We start from the raw sequence: 20268 nt of genomic DNA on the forward strand, positions 1-20268 counted from the left end.
TTCATATATTCATGTGGGCAATGTAGGAAAATATTATTAGAAGCGCCTTTTTATAATAAATTATATCTAATTTTCACGTGAATGCTTCAATTACGAAGAATACAGCAGCATTATGAATTAATTATGAAAATTCAATATTGTGTGCACGAAATTACTTATAACATTTACACCAATAGTATTCATACGTAGGTATGCTATAGATGTATGCCGTACGAGGAGCTTCATTGCATATTTCATTTATTAATATCAATTGCTATAATAAACTTCCTTAATTACTAATCTATATTTCATTTTTCGTTGCCTTTTCAAATATTTCTAACATAATTACCTGTCGCACTTATTATTCTAACGCATTTAATCCAGATTAATCTTATTTTAGATAGCATTTTCATTTTCCCAATCATTTTGTATTAATTTGGCAATAACATATAGAAATTTTTTAATTATAGCAATCATATATTAAGACATAGCCATCATATACGACATTATAGCCGTCATGGCTAACCTACTAGTCTTGTCCAGTCAACCATGGCTAATACCGCTGCTGCTCTGGCTCCTGACTGCTGTAAGGTAAGCTAACTGATTACCATTATAACTGTTACTCTTCAATTACTCTCAGGTAAGCTAACTGATTACCATTAAACTGATTACCATTCCAACTGTTACACTCGATTACGCTCAAATAAGTGAAAGGCTATTGGTGGTTAGAGCAAAATTTTCTTGGGATATATTTTGGTGAAACTATTCAAATCATTAACTCGTAAACTCATATAAATAAAAATTTAACAAATGATTACGAAATTATTTACTTGATAATATATCAACCACTTCAATGATGATTCACGATCTTATAAAATTATTTTAATTAATTATTGCAAATAATTTGTCAACTTCTTATCATTCAAGTAAAGAGCTTTAAATTAAATTAAGTTATAATGCTGCTTTAAATAAATATTAATGTTTAAATATTAAGTAATTCAGTTCTATTATTGATTTAAATGTATATTAATATCTAAACATTAATCAATTCAGTTATAAATATGCCATATATGTATATTTATATATAAATATTAAGCAATATAGTAACAAGGATGCTATGAAATTGTGTTCCCTGTAGCGCGCTGCAGACGCATGCTACGCAGAAGGAGCGCATCCTGCAGATCCTACAGGACTACGACGTCAACGAGTGGCCAGACTTCCAGTACGGCAGTGAGTGGTGGTGACTAGTGGTGGTGACAAGTGGTGGTGACTAGTGGTGGTGACTAGTGGTGGTGACAAGTGGTGGTGACTAGTGGTGGTGACTAGTGGTGGTGACTAGTGGTGGTGACTAGTGGTGGTGACTAGTGGTGGTGACTAGTGGTGGTGACTAGTGGTGGTGTATATATTATGTTGTATGCATAGATTTATATGAATGTATATATTTATATTAAATATAATTGAACCAACTAATTGAATTTGTTATGCTGTATAATCTTATGCAACGCGTGCATCATAGCAGCGTATCAGGCATGCGAATGAGAAATCATGTACACTCAGGGAAATAAGTGAAGATTTGTCCGATGGGCCATGAATTTTAGGCTTTCAATTGTGTGGGTCATCTTGACCCAGTTTGGCAAAATGACCTGTCAATGCTACACATCCTCTGTTTGTTCGTTTTGTGGGTAAGAAAGTGTGTTACTTTTTGTGCAGAATATGACACATTCATTACTGTGAGTGTAGAGAGTTCGGCAAATAGGTAGCGACATTGCCAAGATTTCTTGATAATCAGCAACAATTTCTGGCAAAATCAAGATTAAAAAAAATAACTACGCTGTCGGTGACATCGATGTTGATTGTATCGCTGCCTTTGCCATTAAAATTTCTTTTTAAACCTACACTGAAAAAAATAACGAAGTTATGTTGTTCAAATAATGACACAATTTCTGAAAGCAGCGCTTATACGTCTTTTTGCTGAGCCAAACTGCGTCAAAATGACCCACACATATGGGAGAAAACTGCATCGCTATTTGAGCGCAGTGTTACTCATCTCTCTGAATGTAACCTAACAAAATTTAGAGTCGCCCCAGCTTCTATTACTCCAAATCAGAAGCTGACGTGTCTGTAAATTTTTCCTGGGTAGGGCCGTGTTAGAGGCGTCACATCGCCGGCCGCCTGTAAGATTTTTGCTCAGTTCTCTTCACCTGCCAGAGCGGGTTAATTAAAATTGTGTTGAGGAGTGGGTTGAATAAACAAAATTGCTTCAAAATATTTAATTATAATATATCAGAACTGTTAAAATAGCTGCGTTAGTAGAGCAGAATTATCCACATAAAGGCTAACAGTGCATCACTGCTTGGACAGACTCCAACTTATTTTCTGAGTGTAGAGTATAACTGCCATCTGTTCAACAAGACACTCGCCACAACAACAAACATAACTTCTTATGTCAAACAAAGGCAATGTCCGCTCAGTCTTTGGCATCAACTAACGCTTTGTCTCAGGGACCTAAGCCGACTGATAAGCTAAACTTAGTGACAAAGACCGTTAGCTTGACGGTAATAGACTTTTTGACATTATATTGAAAATGGATTTTATTGAAAACGGATTTTATTGTAAATGGATTATATTGAATAATGGGTTATATTGAAAATGAATTATATTCAAAATGAATTATATTGAATATGGATTATATTGAAAATGGAATATATTGAAAATTTATTATATTGAAAAATGGGTCAGATGACGCACTTGGCAGCGCTTCTGACGACGAGATAAATCTGCGCCGCCCACTGGCTGCTCGTTGCGTCTTGAATGTCCTCACTTTAAAAGAAATAAGTGAGATTTTGTCCAAATTGTGATGCACTTTTTCCCGTGCGTGATCATCCTGACCCATTTAGGCCCTTTAAAAAGGCGTCTCAGTGCAAGGTTAGCTCTCTGCTTGTGCAGTGCGTAAGAAAGTGTCACAATATAGACAAAATTACGTGTTCATTTTTCTCTCGGATTTTCGATAGCAACTTAAAATTGTTATTATTGGAGAAATTTATCAAAAATTGGAAATAACCTCATCATTTACAATGGTAATTATAATTATATTTTCAGAATTACTCATTTGTAAACTTATTTCTGTAACAAAAAATCTATAATAATCCACTATAAAAATTGTATACTAATTATAAAATTCTATAATAATATGAAAATTTTCCCCGTTGTAGTCAAAAGCGAGAAAAAAATTGCTAGAATTAATCCATTGAAAACATTCTGAATTGAATTCCTCAACTAATATTCAAGTATTTATTGTAAAAAAAATAAAAGTTAAAGTTACAAACGTTATCAATTATGGTAATCATGATGGCACCTAATTTCAGTATTTATATGGCATTAATAACAAAAAAATCATACTAATTGATTAACACGTATTGACGATATTGATGTAAAGGTTTTATTGTACTTAATTATCTTAAAAATTCACACTATTGCACGTGACTACATAATATTCTGAACAATTGACTGTAAAAAATTAGAATGACATGACTGAATAACACTCAAATAAATAACGCTCAGTATCATGCCAAGTGTCCGTCAGAATTAATTGTCTTAAAATTTTAAACTATTTTAAATAACAGCATAATATTAGAAATGAATGCGAGTAAAGAATTAGACTGACCCATGTACAAATAACTTTCAAATAAAGAGCGCTCAGTCTTCTGTCAAAGGTCCGTCAGAAAATCATAGGCGACTTACAAGCGGCCACCGATGAGGCGACCATGTTCGGGCTCTAATTCATGGGCATTCCGATGAAACGATTATATTACAGTCATAATACTAATTGCCGTAGACTGATTATTAATTGGACTAAAAATTTTTTCTATTTATTGTAAACCCCCAAAAAAATTTTTATTATTACTGAGTTCAAATTAGCCTTGCAATAGAGATAATCACCTAAAATGGGCTATTATCTCCAGTGTGATAATCGCCTTCAGCAAGAAAATAATTTCTTTATAAAGTGGTAGATTGACTGCAACGGAATAATCACCTATTAGGAAATGATAATTAACAATAATGGGAGGTTTTATCCTCAGTGAGATTATCTCCTGGAGAACCTCTTATCACTGGATATTATCTCCAGTGATAATGAGATTATAACACTGGAGATAATGATTAAATCACTGTAGATAATGATTACTTCACTGGAGATAATCTCCATTAATATTAACTATATTAATATCAGTTATTAATATTAACTATATTAATATCAATATATACATTAATATTAATATCAGTGAGAAGATAATCTCAACCACGCTGAGGAACTACAATGCCCGACATAATTGTTAATACACATTTTCTTCCTGGCATGAATTTTGGCAATTATTTCGCGAAATCGTTGAATGACAGTGAATAAATTTTCGTTATCACAGCGAAGCTAACACGCGTCAATCTGAAATAGATTGCAATCAGCATTCCTTCGATTGTCAGCGAGAGAACATCGCAATCTGCCTTCCCTAGCACGATTGTCAGTGAAGGAACATCGCAATCTGCCTTCCCTAGCACGATTGTCAGTGAAGGAACATCGCAATCTGCCTTCACTAGCACGATTGTCAGTCAGGAAACTATGGCGTTCGTCTTCTTCACTCTCTTTGAAGTTCACAATTAACGCTGCCGTTGCACCATCAATTTAAATTAATGTCCGCGTACAGTGCGTTGAGTTTACCAGCGTTTGGCACGTCGCTGACACGAAAAGAACATACACGTACAAATTTATTTTCTCACTTCATTACTGAGGTTTTTTTGCCTCATTAAATTACTTGTAAGTTTCGACCGTTTAATTGCTTCAGGCTGCATAATTCCTGGCGTTTGTAGCTTGCGGTCAATGCACTTAAAATTGCTAAAAATTTTCGACTTCACTAACAATTAAATAAATTATAGTTATTGAGCTGTTACTGCGAATTTCATCCATTTTTAAATTAGATATGTTCGAAGCAACAATTGAAGAATTTTTAATATAACTTCGGTATAAAATCTGGTGCAGGACATCATTGAAACATTCATTCGTAAATTCATTATTGTTGAATTTTTCTGCATATGTTCTTAATATTTCAACTGATCAAACTTAGACAAATAAGTTTAAATTTCGATGAGTAACATTTTTACAATATTTCGCTGTACTTTTTGCCCCCTGAATGAGTCACACTCACCCAGTTTTGTCCGGCAAAAAGACACTCTCTGCCCATGCTGTGGGCGAGAGAGTGTGCCAATACATGTATATTGTATATTGTCCATGTATATTGGACAATGTGAGCCATTTACTTATCTGAGTAAGCGTTAAAACTCTGAATCATGTACAAATTTTTTAATACTTTTCTTCTACGTTGCCATTGTACTCCAATGTTCACATTTCTACGCAGAATTCATCGGCAATCTTTCCCTGGGATCTAAATTACGAGCAGAAAATTCAATAAATTTCGTTAACGGTGACAACGTTGCCTGCAATTCACGACTAATTACTTTACTCTCACAGTATCTGATTTTTACTGAGTTTTATCACTTCTTTTATATTTTTTAAGCCTGTACTAATATATATTTGTTATCGTCATATTCACATACGGGATATTTTTTGGTCGGTAAATATTCTCCCGTCTAACTGTACACTCAGAGGAATGATGGAGACTTGGTCCAAATAGCGATGCACTCTGCGCCCTTATGGGGGTAATCCTAACCTATTTTGGCCAGGCTGAAATACATATTAGCGCTAGGTGCCAATAGTGTGTCACTATTTCCACAATCTGACACATTACTTTCCTAAATATACATGTACTATTGTGTACATGTACAATTGTGTGCATGAACAATTATGTACAGGTACAATTGTGTACATGCACAATTTGGTACACGTACAATTGTGTACATGTATAATTGTGTACATGTACAATTAAGTACATGTGCAATTGTGTACATGTACAATTGTGTACATATAAAATTCCGTACATGTACGTTCTGTACCCCAGGGCCTACAGTTGTGGACGTACAGATGTACTTCAACTCGTTCGGCTCGCTGAGCGCCGCTAATATGGTGAGTTACTCGAACAATTAAGTGAGTCATGATGACTCACTTAAATGCATCATAAGTTGGTCTAGAAATTGCAAGCGTCTAGTGCTAAAAGTACATGACATTTTAACGATGACGAATTCATTAAATATTTTTAATAATTTATTATTATTTATTTTTTAAAATACTTATTTTTGACAGGACTTCACGATAGATTTGTTCCTGCGCCAGCGATGGCGAGATCAACGTTTGGCCTACAGTGGAGGCCTACCCAGCTATACCATCATAGACCCTCAGGTAGGCCTACTGGGCTATACCATCATAGACCCTCAGGTAGGCCTACTGGGCTATACCATCATAGACCCTCAGGTAGGCCTACCCAGCTATACCATCATAGACCCTCAGGTAGGCCTACTGGGCTATACCATCATAGACCCTCNTAGATGTGTATAAGAGACAGCAGCTACACCATCATAGAACCTCAGGTAGGCCTGCCCAGCTATACCATAATAGACCCTCAGGTAGGCCTACTGGGCTATACCATCATCGACCCTCAGGTAGGCCTAGCTATACGTAATGTCATATAGTATTCATTAATATTTTATCCATGTCATATAGTATTCATTTTCTCTATTCACGCCACGGACTATTCATCGAATTCATTGTATTCATTCATATTGTGCGAAGTATTCATTGAATTCAAATGCAATATATTATTCTTAGTATCTATTCGAGTTTTGTTATAATAATTTTATTATTTAAATTCATATATAATATGGTATTAATTTAAAAAAAATTCGCAGCTGCAGCAAAAAATATGGAAACCCGATACGTTTTTCGACAACGTCAAGCAAGCGTCTCTGCACACCGTCACCGTGCCTAACGTCTTGTTACGTGTCAACCAGAGTGGTGACGTGTTATACAGCCTCAGGTGACGTGTTATACAGCCTCAGGTGACGTGTTATACAGCCTCAGGTGACGTGTTATACAGCCTCAGGTGACGTGTTATACAGCCTCAGGTGACAATATTATACAGATACTGTGACTAGATAAGATTAAAAATATTATATTACAAAATTATATAAAAAATGTTTTGCTTCCTTCATATACTTAAAATGTGTAAATAAGACACATTAATGTCTAAACCTACAAACTTTAAGGCTGCTGCTATTGAGCAATGGTAACAAGGCACGTTGCATGTCATTGTTTATTTTAACATTGTAATAGTAATCGAATATATTAACCGGTATTTAATATTTCCAGGTTAACCCTAACGCTAACCTGCGCTCTAGAGCTCGAACTCTTCCCATTCGACGCCCAACGCTGCTTCGTGAAGCTTTCTTCATGTCAGATTAACTACTATTTTTTATTAATTATTTATTTATCTAGGATAATGATAGTAATGTTATAAGTAATTTTAATTATTTTTGGGGAATATTATACCCTAATAATAATAGTATTACGAGTTAATATCACAGTTGGAAAACTGTCGGTATATATTTTTGTGAGAATCTTTACACAAATGGTGTAAAATTAGTATCGTTTAGCTTTGTGATAGTAATATTATTACCGAGATAATTTGATGAATTAATATATTTAATTTTTTCTTTGTGATAATATTTCACAATGAACAGCGAAATCCCAAACAGAAATTTCTTAGCTTACTTTTACTCTACTCAGTATGTGACAAATTCACTTCATTCATATTTCATCTACTTTCTTTATAGTTACTGAATGAGCATTACTGCTTTGGAGAATTTCTTTACTCGCTCAAGGTTTTCGTCACACACATTTATCTGAGTATACCTTTACAGACGCACATATGGACAACGTCATCAAATATTACTGGTGGCGGCAGGGCAAGGCGCTCGAAATCGACGAAAACATCGAAATCAGTCAATTCGACTTACTGGAGAACTACACTGAGGAACGAACTGTCGTACTTACAACTGGTAAGATTACTGCACCTCTCAGAAAAATAAGTGACGCTTGTCCATATAGCGATGCACAACTGCATTTGTGGGGATCATCGTGACCCAGTTGACCCGACAAAAGGACGTATTAGTGGTACGTACAGAAAGTGAGGCATTGTTTATACAACGTGATCTATATATATTTATGAGTGTGCTCTTGCTAATATAATTTTCACAGCAGAACCTTACTGATGAATGAACTGTCGCTCGCACTACAGGTAGCATTACTGCTCGGCCAGAAGAAACGGTAGAAAATGTTTACGGTATCATAACAAAATTTGGACGCATGCTAGACTCAGTATTAGGTCCCGCCTAGGACTCGAGGAGCACGTAAATTAGGCGCTCCATCTCACACTCTCAGGCGACTATAAAGTTGGAAAAACGATTCTGATCAAAAGCTGATTTCGATCGGGTGGCTTTGTAGACCCAGGATGTCTTGCAGCCGAGTGTAGCGACTCTTGGACCGAAGCCCAGACGGTACCGGAATTTTTTGAAGGTAGAGATGATAAAATATTCAAACTAGAGGCGGTCAAGATACGGTGCCCATCCTCCGTCGTTTGTCACGCAGATTAATTCTTGATGAGGTCGTCTGAAATTAGGAATATCATTTGATTAGTAAATTGCGATCAGATATAAAAAAACTGCAGACATTTCTGTAATAAAAAATTTCTGAACATAAAATGTGGCATTAGTTTTGGCAATGGGAACGACAGGCAACTGTTCAGTGAACTTAGAAGGTGAATTAGGCTGTCCAGTGAAACTTAGTTGGTTAGTTAGTTATGTACAGTTGTACATAGGCCGCTACGTGTAAATGATAGTAATTTTGATGGAACAGCTCTGAAAATACGGCAAATTCACCCTTCCAGTCGACTTAATCTGACGAAATTAAAAACTTCCAAATTGCAGGAAACTTCAGCGGCTTGACGGCGCATTTCGCCCTGCGGCGGCAGAACGGCTACCATCTCCTACAGACCTACATCCCTACCATCCTCATCGTCTCCATATCCTGGGTATCCTTCTGGCTTGACCCTAACGCAGTTCCTGGCAGGGTATCCTTGGGAGTGACGACCCTCCTAACCCTGACAACCCTGGCTTCTGGCATCAGGCAGTCCCTGCCTCCGGTGTCTTATGTCAAGGTTAGTAATTAAAATTATGAGCGTAATTCCATCAGTAAAAGACTTTGATTTTTCTTTCGTAACTAACTGTCTGAACATTCAATGATTGTAAGGAATTTTGTCTCGAATCTGCGATCGCTAACACATGTAATTATGTAAGCGAATTCGCATCACAGTTATTTTGGTAAATTTTAACTGGACACAATTTAATAGGTCGAGAATCTTAAATGCCATTATCCTTAAAAGTGCAAACTGAATGTGTTAAGCTCCATTACGTAAGCTAGAATCAGATGAAAATTTCAAATATATTATGGATTTTTCAATGTTAAAATTCTAATTTTACATTATTTATTACATTTTTGTAGCTTCTTTTCGAATGTTAACCAATTATTTCAGCTAAAGACTTTTTACGGCTAAAAATTGTTTTCAAGGGAATTTTTGGTGTTCGTGCGCAGGCAATCGACGTGTGGATCGGTGTATGCATGATCATGGTGTTCGGTGCTCTGCTGGAGTTCACCTTCGTCAACTACCTCGCCAACAAGAAGATGGTAGACTCGCGTCTACCTGAGATCATTCATCTACCAAGATGCGTGAGTATTTCTACTCGGTGATTCATATGTTACATTTGTCTCATAAAGATTTTTTCAGTAGCTATCTATTGAACTTTATAATGACCATCGATTGGTCATAATGAAAGTAACGATAGTTTCATACCATCAATATTATTAGTCAGCATGCATATTACCAATCGTCTATCATTAGAATTGGCATACATTATACCAAGCCGTTATAAATAATTTGTGTATGAATATAAGTAATCTAATTAGAGTTCCTCCTTAAAGCTAACGTGATGTCTTTTAACTACATGATTTTCTTTCAATTAATAATTTATTACTACATCAATTATTTCAAATTGTATTCTTCTTGCTAACAGTTGGCCGGATATCCGGAGATTGTGGAGGACCCAATAGCCGGTGAACAAAAGGTGAGGAAAATCGCAAAAAAAATTTGAATCCCCCCAAAAAAAACACATTGCAGGAGAATAAATCGCTGATAATACAATAACCAAGTAACTTTAAAGTTGACTAAATATAAACGGAAAAATGTGCATGATAGAAACTGGTCCTAAAGTTCAAAAATAGTAGAGGATATTGCCAAAGTTTTAGTTTTGTATATGAAGGAAAATAACAGCTTTTCTAGCCTGTTTGCAAAATTCTGTTAACAGAAGGAAGGTTACGGCTCTACCTACATCTTCTACGCTCGGGCCGTTGATCGTCTGTCCCGCATCGTCTTCCCTGGAGGCTTCTTGATCTTCAACCTCATCTACTGGCCCTACTACATCATCCTGCAGCGCGCCATAGCTTGACCGACATCTACTGGCCCTACTATATCATCCTGCAGCACGCCATAGCTTGACCGACATCTACTGGCCCTACTACATCATCCTACAGCGCGCCATAGCTTGACCGACATCTACAACATCTACTGGCCCTACTACATCATCCTACAGCGCGCCATAGCTTGACCGACATCATCTTAAAACTTACGACCATCGAATAAATTACTAACATCGTAGAACTTACGACTAAGCATTTTTTTTTAGACGTTTTTTAACTTCTTTATAGTTACTTATTAAGCCTCAGCGGCGCTGGAAGGTCCAGCCCAGAGCACCAGCTGAGCAGGGCTGTGTCACGGTGACGTCATCAGCAGCTGGACTCATGCACCAGCTGGACGCTGCGTGTACCAGCTGCTGGAGCCCAGCGTCGTATGTCCAGCGCTGGAGGGGGGGGGGTGGTTGTTATCTTTTTACTTTTCTGAAGTGTTTATATATTTAATGTTTATATATGTGATGTGAGATGCACGAACATTTTATATATATATTTGTTATTGTTGATTTTTTATTGTATTGTTTATTTGATTTAATTATTGACGTTAGACTGATTACAGCGTTGCTTATCTTATGGAAGGTAACATGCATGGTCGAAATTATTCTAGACTATGTATACAATTTTGTCCTAATGAACACCTGCACTTAAACTGTTATGATCCTCTGAATTATTATTGTTATAATCCTCTGAATTATTACTGTTATAATCCTCTGAATTATTATTGTAATAATCCTCTGAATTATTACTGTTATAATCCTCGGAATTATTAATGTTACAATCCTCTGAATTATTACTTCTAAAATTCTCTGAATAATTCTTGTAATTAATATTAAGAGATTATGTATGAAGCAATAGTGAATATTTCAATTCAATTGCTATCAGTGTTTGTTTTTTGAAGCAGTTCATTGTTCTACATTATAATTGCGAAGCAACGGTAAGCACTTATTGTAATAACAGTGTTATTATTGTAAACACGTAATATACAAGTAACATCTTCATATATCTAGAAATACCATTTAATTAACTCCTATATATGAGGCAGTGTCTAGGCCTGTGATTATCAATACGCATATTGCTATTAAAACAGCAATATAATGTTTTGTGATATTATGGTCAGTGCAATAACTTCTCTATTGTTGCTGACACTGACAGCAGCGATACAATAGCTTCTCTATTGTTGCTGACACTGACAGCAGCGATACAATAGCTTCTCTATTGTTGCTGACACTGACAGCAGCGATACAATAGCTTCTCTATTGTTGCTGACACTGACAGCAGCGATACAATAGCTTCTCTATTGTTGCTGACACTGACAGCAGCGATACAATAGCTTCTCTATTGTTGCTGACACTGACAGCAGCGATACAATAGCTTCTCTATTGTTGCTGACACTGACAGCATTACTGCTGGCGCCGCATGCTGCCAGCACCACCCTGGCGTCAGCAGGCGGTGATGACGTCACGCACAGCCCGTCAGCCATGAGACGTCCGTCTGACGTCAGGACGAACGTCGCAGCCTCGGAGCACTCGACGTATCCAAGCGTGCGCGACGTTCCCTGACGTCAGAAAACATTAATGCGTCATATAATTGTTTTCACCATCTGTTGTTTTTTTTTTGCTAAAATAAAAATAAACTAAATTTTTTTCACTATAAAATTGATAAAATTTCCTGGAGAGGGAAAAGGAACAATTATTCCTTCACTTAATTTGAATTTAACAAAAAATCTTTAACAGTTTATTTTAGGAAATTTACAAAACATTATAATGCCAAATTCATAAATAATAAGAAGCCATTGGTTCATTTGATTATTATATCTCAATTAAATGTCTATTATATATAACAATGATAAAATCTATTTACAATTCAAATATATTATTTAAATATATTACTCGACATTAAAAGTTACATTACAGCGCCTCTGAGGCTAGACTCTCTAGCCTCACTTCGAGGCTGATCCTCTGAGGCTCACCTTGAGACTGCGCCTCTGAGGCTCAGTGTAGACGACGACACTGAGGCACGAGGCACCATGCCTCAGTGTACCCTGCCTCAGTATGATGGGTGTAGGAGGCAGCAGTTCAGGATACACTGTCATCAGGTACCACGAGAAACTGCGACACTGCAGCCGCTGCTTCAGCGATAACTGCGTCGATATGCTGCCCATATCAGTAATAATTGCGATAAATAATTGTGATAAATAATTGTGATTAATTGATTTATTATTGATTTCGATGATTAATTAAGCTTAGTCATTGTGATGATTAGTTGCAATTGATAGTTGTGATGTTTGATTGTGTTTGATTGATTCGTTGCGATGAAAAATTAAGCTTAATAATTGCGATAATTGATTGCAATTAATCATTGCGATCATAAATCGTGTTAGATTGATTCATTGCGATGAATAATTAAGCTTAATAATTGCGATGATTGATTGCAATCAATCATCGGGATAAGCAATTGCGATTAATCATTGTGACGATTGATTGTGATTGATTGATTAGTTATTATGATTAATAATTGCAATTAATAATTGCTATGAATAATTACGATTTATCATTGCTATGTTCACGTTAGCCTCCATAGTTCACGGCAATTTCGAACGCTATTCAATAATTTCCACAAGTGCTAAACTTTAGAATTGCATTTGCCATTGAGTTACAGTTTCTTCAATATCACCATAATATGTTATAGATTCATTTACTACAATTTTTATTTCATTTACCAACAATTCAATATATTCTAAAATATTCAAAGTTGACTTACAATGCATTGATATATAAATATTGTAACTATATAAAATTGTTTAGTAAAATCAACAATTTGCATTTATTCTTTACAAAGTTTTCGCATGAAATTTCTTTAACAAATCAATAAATTTTGGGGAATATGACTCTTTTGTTACATATTACACAACAATATGACCCATTTGTCTTAATAATATGATCTCTTGCTGTAACAATATAACCCATTTGTCAGAGTTATATGACTCACTTGTTATAATATTATGACCCACTTGTCAGAATAGTATGACTCACTTGCCGTAGTTCTTGTAGAGCGCCTGAGGCCGCAAGTCGTAGTAAAACTTCTTGTATTCGTCCAGCCAGACCTCAGCGATGCGACGCGTGTTCCTGTTGATAATGTGATGATAATAATGGTGAAAATAATACTGTGAGGGTAAGGGGGTGAAAATAATGCTGTGAGGGTAAGGGGGTGAAAATAATACTGTGAGGGTAAGGGGGTGAAAATAATGCTGTGAGGTTACCGGGTGAAAATAATGCTGCGAGGGTACGGGGTGAAAATAATGCTGCGAGGGTACGGGGTGAAAATAATGCTGTGAGGTTACGGGGCAAAAATAATGCTGCGGGGTTACGGGGTGAAAATAATACTGCGAGGTTACGGGGTGAAAATAATGCTGCGAGGGTAAAGGGTGAAAATAATGCTGCGAGGGTAAAGGGTGAAAATAAGGCTGCGAGGGTAAAGGGTGAAAATAATGCTGCGAGGGTAAAGGGTGAAAATAAGGCTGCGAGGGTAAAGGGTGAAAATAAGGCTGCGAGGGTAAAGGGTAAAAATAATGCTGCGAGGGTAAAGGGTGAAAATAATGCTGCGAGGGTAAGGGGTGAAAATAATGCTGTGATGTTACGGGGTGAAAATAATGCTGCGGGTTTAAAAATTTTACATACGTTTTAAAATATTATCCAAAAATTTAATTCAGCTACTGCTTGAAAATCTAACGGTTTTGTAAGCTTTCGTTGCAGCAAAAGTAGTTAGAAATCAATTTCTATCATCAAATTACTTAATTAGGATAGTTTTCATGTGATTATTAATTGTTCGCTTCAGAATTTATGGAAACAATTTTAGTTACAAATCTATTTCTATTCTGAATATTTTAGATTGAAATGACGCCCCACAATATTTATTTTGTAGGGCTTCATACATTATCATAACTTTAATGAAAAATATTTTCATTAACTATCATTAAAACGTATGACAACCTCCGTATATTTTATCAGTTTATCCGTATTAATCTAATATCCTTGACGGCGCACGCTTGTCATATAGATAACCTTATACCTGAGAAGACCTCCAGTCTTGGAAGTGGGTCGCCTGACGAAGACGTGACCCACTCTGCTGCAGGGGGCGACCAGCACCCGCCCCCCACACATCCACGACTTGAGTGACATCTCTGAACGAAGGGCGGCCGAGTAGAACATATTTGAATGGGGGGAATGTTTATGGGGGATGAAGTTGAATTCAAGGGGGTTGGAGGGAAATTCGTGGGAGATGGAGGGAAATTCGTGGGAGATGGAGGGAAATTCGTGGGAGATGGAGGGAAATTCGTGAGAGATGGAGGGAAATTGGTGGGAAGTTGATGTAAATATTAAACAAGCGGTATTGATGGATTGAAATGTGTGCTCATTTTTCGTATGCGATTGATCTGCCTTGGATAATACAGGAGTATAGATCGCAAACTATAGTATAAATTAACACTATATGAACTATATATAAATTTATATCACATGAACCATAACATTAATTTTATCGCTGATATCTTTCATTACCGACTGTATCGCCACCGCGATCCTCGAAGCCAGGATCGTATCCTGCGATCTGATCCCAGCGAGCGCGCGCGATGAGGAAGGAGCCTCCAGCAAGCGCAGGCGTGCTTTAGTTCAGGAATTTTGGTTAATATTTTTCAGAAAAATATTATTTTGAAAAATTATTTACTAAAATTCGATTATCTTATGACCAGTTTCAACGACGGAAGATAATCGGCTGCCGAAAATTAGTAATAGAAATTTGTTTCAAAATTACAAAAACAATAAATGTTTGAAAATTATCGTGTATTATTCACTAAGATTTATTATCGACACGAAAAAACGTTTAGCGTTTACCTCTGTGCTTAAAAAAATGTAAATTGGCATCACAAAAACAGGTGCCGACATATTTTTTTCATTTGCAGTCTCAGTCTCTCTCATTTCAAGATATGAGATTTGCTAAAACACTGCGATTTAAACAATAAAATAATATACTTTTAAGGGGGTATAAAAAATGTGTAACGATTGAAAATTGCTTAAAGGAATTACTAAAAATTTTTAGTAATTATTTTAAGCAATGTCACTTTCTAACTATTCGGTTTAACAAAATAAATAGATGTGTCCCACTTAAAAATATTATGTAAAAATACTATTTTTTTATCAATGCCACCTTTCAACTATTCGATTTTGGCAATATAAATGGTATCGCAGATGTAATTTTTTGGATAAATGCAATTTTTTAATAAAGAGTTATCCAGTGAAAATTTTTTGAAAGAATACAATTTTTCAATAAGTGTAATTATTCAGTTGTATAATGTTTACCTGTATGGCTCAGTTGAGCTAGCCTGTCGTTTAGCCTCTGCAGGTATCCATCTAAACCGCAAACCCCAGCCAAAACCTGTTATTATTTCAATACTAGTTATTAGCATTATTCTTACTTCAATTGCGTCAGGATGTTAGAGTTTTTTTTTTTTTCATTAAATATCCCATCAAAATCAACATAATTAATTTCTCAAATAATCTCTTGGTTTTGAAAATTTCTAATAATCTCCACAATCTAGAAGATAACATGTTATTGTTGGTTTAAGCAACATTTAGCTTCTATATCAGGCATTTTGTTTTAAATTGTATTTCAGTGAATGCTATATTTGAAATAAGGCATATGAATTATGAAGGCGGATTTTAAAAATAGCTATTTTGTGTGCAAAGCGAAAATATAAAATTATACGTGTAATTTGAATCTATACAATACATGAGTACAGAGTATTTTATGTGTTTAGCGAATGAACTGGTTAAGTGATTACGCTTCATTGTTTGTAAACATAAACACGTCTGTGTAATATTCAGCGAATTAAATTTTCAATGTGAATATTTAATTTTTAGTCCTTGTGTTAAATTAAAAATCCGTTCGCAAAATTAACATTACGCGGGTAAAATTTACTTTATAAATGTATGTAGATATGTAAACATTAGATCTGTAAAACTAAAGCACAATGTTTCAGAACTATTTACCCTGTATCACCGGTGGAAGCAGCCTACATGCAAAGAAATGTAGAGACTTTGTCAACATCGCTACTTTGTTTAGGTCATCTTAACTCAATTAAGCCCATCAAAAATAGTGCTAATTCTTCATGCAGAAATTAGGTCGTTATTTTGAAAAAAACTTACAAATTTGTACGAAAATTTCCTGTATTTGAACATAATTTTTTAATTTAATTTAAAAAATTAATTTAATTTAAATAATATTATTAATAATGTAGCAACACACCTGCTCTCAGGAGGTCGTTGGTAGGACGGTACTCGAGCGTCTCAGGCGCGATGATGTCCAGCACTGGCGACACTAGCGCGTCGGGGCTCTGGGGGCATACAGGTGCTTGTACACGGGGACACTAGTGGCGGCCAGTACAACTTTCAATTTACCACCGCCATACTTAGTGCCACTATTTACCGCCACTATTTACCGCCACTATTTTTACCGCCGCTATTTACCACCACTATTGAATCGATGTTTAGGCATTTCTGGCCACAGAAGGACATAGTCATCTTCTACACGAGGCCAGTGGCAGAATAATTAGTCACAACATTGATAAGTTGTACTGGCCGCCACTACTGGCCACGTGTACAATCAGCTTGCGTGTCGCGACTTGAGAACTGGGGAGCTGAAACCCCTGGGTGAAAACTTCTTATTTGGGAAGGCATAAAGAAACTTGAGAAATAAGTAAGAGGCGAAAATTATTACATTAGTAGCTAGTAGGGATTTATGATCACGACACATCTCATGGATCATGCCACACGACAAGATGCCACACCGTGATCATGCCACACGACATGATGCCACACCGTGATCATGCCACACGACATGATGCCACACCGTGATCAAGCCACACGACATGATGCCACTCCGTGATCATGCCACACGACATGATGCCACATCGTGATCATGCCACACGACATGATGCCACATCGTGATCATGCCACACGACATGATCACGGCTATAATCAATGAGAAGCAACAGGCGTGCTTAATCTATTGCAATGCTACGAGTATTATCACTCAGAAAAATAAGTCAAATCTTGTCCCTAAAGCGATGTAATTTTTACCTTTGTGTGGGTCAACGTTACTCAGCTCGGAAAGGGTAGCGTATCAGTGCTACGCTGATACTTTGCTCGTACTGAGGGTTAAGAAAGTATGTCGCTTTTTAGACAATCTGGCACACTCATGTTTCTGAGTGTAGGTTCTTCATTACCCCTGCGGTGAAGTAAAGTTGAGTAATGCTACCTCACTCATTACTCATGGAATATTACCTCGATCCATCACATTGACTGGTTGGTAATTGTCTACCTCGTGACTCATCTTTGATAATTCGTAACGCTGCTTCCTAATAATTTACTCATGAGTACACTGAAGAAAATGGATGGGTCACATTTTCCAAATAGTGACACACATGCTGCGTGTAGCACTCATACGCACTTTTTTAGGGCCAAACTGGGTCAAGACGACTCCCATAAGGGTGAATATGCATCGTTATTTGGACAAAGACTGTCAAGGAACACGATGTGTGAGCTGCCGCTGCCTGCCGCAGCGCCTCGAGCGCGCGAGGCTGTCACGCCTGTAACGGTAATGGGTAATTGATTAATTCTATAGTTAATAAGTTGCACCTCAAATGTAACATTAATGAGTAATTGCTTAATTCTATAGATAAAAAGTTGCACCTTAACTTTAACGTTAATGAGTAATTGATTGATAACATTGTTAATAATAAGTATCACCATGACTATAATGGTAATGACTAATTTACTAATATCACACTAGAGTTAAGAGTTACCGAGTTGCACTATATAACTTATCTTTAAAGTCATCAAATAATGTAGCAAAGTACCATTGCAATTAGCACTTACTAATTCATAATTACATAAAATTGCATGTGGTTTTATATGATATTAAATAATTTTGCATTATTAAATAAATATTTTATTTATCTTATACTAAGCTTTAGAAAGAAACTGACCGATTTTCTGCTCGTTCCTGAGCTGCAGCAAACGCGGTATTGGCGTCTCATCAGTGGGCTGGAAAGCTGCTCAAAAATAATTAATTAAATTACAGTTAGTTACATTATTGCGTGGGCAAGTTTATTAAAAATTCAAATCCGACTCGTAAAATACGTCCCACGCTTCAGTTATTCTAGTAAACAACACGTTTGACGGAACAGTCAGTCGTGCAAACAACACGTTTGACAGTTCGTTGAGTCGGGTAAAAAAAATTCGTTTGATGATTCAATCAGTCAAGAAAACAACACTATCGATGATTCAGCCGAACGTGTGAACAGCGCGTTCAACGGTTCAGTCAATCGTGTGGACAACAAGTTTTCGACACGTGTGACAGTTCAGTCAGACGCGTCAACAACACGTTCTCGACACGTTCGAGATTCTCACGTGTATCAGACGCGTCGTCGACGAGCACAACACTATGCAACAGCCGCGCCGGCGTCTGGCGCATCACTGACGCAACGGTGCGCAGGAGGGTCGCCCGCCGTTCGTTGCGGTGCGCGATCACGACGCTCACCCGAACCCCGTCCGGGATTGCGGAATCCGGAATATCGCGGCACCTGTTTTCAATATTGTTAATAAATTTCGATATTTAAACAATGTACGTTTTTGTACATTTTAATTTACGTAACATCTGATGATATATATTATTCATCATTGAATACTGGAATATTGCGGCAACTGTATTCAATATTATTTTTACATTCAATAATTATTTGTTCTATATTATTATATTCCACAAATTTCTATATAATTTAATAAAATATGTAATTGGTTATTGAATAACGATATGCAATAACAAGTTAATAATTATCTATTTATTGATTTATAAAAGTAACGAGGCAATTCAATTTAAAATAAAATCAAGTTCCAACTTAAAGCAGAAAAAGTGTACTAATTCAGGATCGCTTAGCATTAGATTGTACGGACCTTTTCTTCCACATAGAGACTAAATAACAATTCTGGTAAGAATAGCATTAGTGATTAGTGATTGGTATGTCGATCAGTATGGAACTGAAATTAGCGCCTAGAAAATAAGTGAGTCAAACTAGCGCCTATAGAAAATGCCAAAAGGTGCACCGCTTCTTGGACAAAGTCCCCTCATATCTCTGAGTGAGTGGTGCAGGAGTGGTTAGTGTCTCGCTACTCACGCTTGTGGTCTGGTGTCTGGCACTCGTCTGTCGAGTGGTAGTCTGTCCGACAGCGAGTGGTTGTGAGTGGCGACGTTTGCTTCTTCGGATTTAAATGACGAATCTTCAAAAATTTTTGGTAATACAACTGAAATATTTGATTTACCAGCAGCCATGTTGTCGTTCAATGGAGATTTAAATTCGGAAGTTACTTTGCCTGGAAATTTTGTTCCTTTGTCGAAATTCTTAATTGGAATAAATGATGATGATGGACGTAAATACTGATGCATGGTCCTGTTGATGAAGTTTGAAGACTTAAAAGGCCTTATTTTCTTGCCCTTGAATCGTGTCAAGGCGTTGATGTTGACTATGGTTTGGCCAGCGTCGGTAGCGCCTTGTTTCAACAGGCTGTTGACTTTCCAAAAATCAAGCGCTCCCTTTGAATGCCATTGCTTTTTTAATGATGATTTACTCTCGTCATTATTTAATTCAATATTTCCTTTGACTTTTGATAAATCCTTGTTTGCCAGATATTGACCTTCAAGGTCTTTATTATCAA

General features: G+C 36.5%; 3 protein-coding genes across 4 annotated transcripts; 1 reads left to right on the forward strand and 2 right to left on the reverse strand.

The window, feature by feature from the left end:
* Window positions 1-439: 439 nt before the first annotated feature.
* LOC108678438 (glycine receptor subunit alpha-1) lies at window positions 440-10963 on the forward strand. Of its 2 annotated transcripts, XM_018166859.2 has the most exons (13): window positions 440-570; window positions 1118-1209; window positions 5985-6049; window positions 6227-6322; window positions 6829-6956; window positions 7289-7371; window positions 7840-7977; window positions 8905-9134; window positions 9569-9703; window positions 10048-10098; window positions 10339-10434; window positions 10535-10584; window positions 10644-10963. In XM_018166859.2, the coding sequence occupies exons 1-12, from the start codon at window positions 497-499 to the stop codon at window positions 10577-10579; spliced, it is 1233 nt and encodes a 410-aa protein (XP_018022348.1). In that variant the 5' UTR covers window positions 440-496; the 3' UTR covers window positions 10580-10584; window positions 10644-10963. The 2 variants fall into 2 exon arrangements, with proteins under 2 accessions (XP_018022348.1, XP_018022347.1); XM_018166858.2 differs by lacking the exon at window positions 10644-10963 and having other exon boundaries at window positions 441-570; window positions 10339-10584.
* Window positions 10749-15128, reverse strand: LOC108678439 (polypeptide N-acetylgalactosaminyltransferase 14). The gene is made up of 6 exons (XM_018166860.2): window positions 15058-15128; window positions 14570-14681; window positions 13534-13626; window positions 12471-12654; window positions 11898-12056; window positions 10749-10890 (listed from the first exon to the last, which is right to left on the reverse strand). Exons 2-6 carry the CDS (start codon window positions 14677-14679, stop codon window positions 10753-10755), a joined length of 684 nt encoding a protein of 227 aa, XP_018022349.2. The 5' UTR covers window positions 14680-14681; window positions 15058-15128; the 3' UTR covers window positions 10749-10752.
* Window positions 15129-18024: 2896 nt separating this feature from the next.
* Window positions 18025-20244, reverse strand: LOC108678421 (polypeptide N-acetylgalactosaminyltransferase 16-like). The gene is made up of 4 exons (XM_018166838.2): window positions 19731-20244; window positions 18967-19139; window positions 18543-18608; window positions 18025-18143 (listed from the first exon to the last, which is right to left on the reverse strand). Exons 1-4 carry the CDS (start codon window positions 19997-19999, stop codon window positions 18025-18027), a joined length of 627 nt encoding a protein of 208 aa, XP_018022327.1. The 5' UTR covers window positions 20000-20244.
* Between the last annotated feature and the right edge of the window lie 24 nt (window positions 20245-20268).

The sequence above is a fragment of the Hyalella azteca genome, unplaced genomic scaffold, assembly GCF_000764305.2.
Source record: "Hyalella azteca isolate HAZT.00-mixed unplaced genomic scaffold, Hazt_2.0.2 contig10210, whole genome shotgun sequence".
NCBI lineage: Eukaryota > Metazoa > Arthropoda > Malacostraca > Amphipoda > Hyalellidae > Hyalella > Hyalella azteca.

Coding starts and splice junctions, on each gene's coding strand:
- LOC108678439 (XM_018166860.2), bottom strand. CDS start 14,679: ATGTCACTCAAGTCGTGGATGTGTGGGGGGCGGGTGCTGGTCGCCCCC. Junction 12,655..13,533: donor CTCTACAAGAACTACGGCAA/GTGAGTCATACT, acceptor TGATATGGGCAG/CATATCGACGCAGTTATCGC. Junction 10,891..11,897: donor GCGGCGCCAGCAGTAATGCT/GTCAGTGTCAGC, acceptor CCCCCCCTCCAG/CGCTGGACATACGACGCTGG.
- LOC108678421 (XM_018166838.2), bottom strand. CDS start 19,999: ATGCATCAGTATTTACGTCCATCATCATCATTTATTCCAATTAAGAAT. Junction 19,140..19,730: donor CCAGACACCAGACCACAAGC/GTGAGTAGCGAG, acceptor TATTGAAAACAG/GTGCCGCGATATTCCGGATT. Junction 18,144..18,542: donor CAGGAACGAGCAGAAAATCG/GTCAGTTTCTTT, acceptor TTACCGTTACAG/GCGTGACAGCCTCGCGCGCT.
- LOC108678438 (XM_018166859.2), top strand. CDS start 497: ATGGCTAACCTACTAGTCTTGTCCAGTCAACCATGGCTAATACCGCTG. Junction 7,978..8,904: donor AACTGTCGTACTTACAACTG/GTAAGATTACTG, acceptor TCCAAATTGCAG/GAAACTTCAGCGGCTTGACG. Junction 10,099..10,338: donor CAATAGCCGGTGAACAAAAG/GTGAGGAAAATC, acceptor TTCTGTTAACAG/AAGGAAGGTTACGGCTCTAC.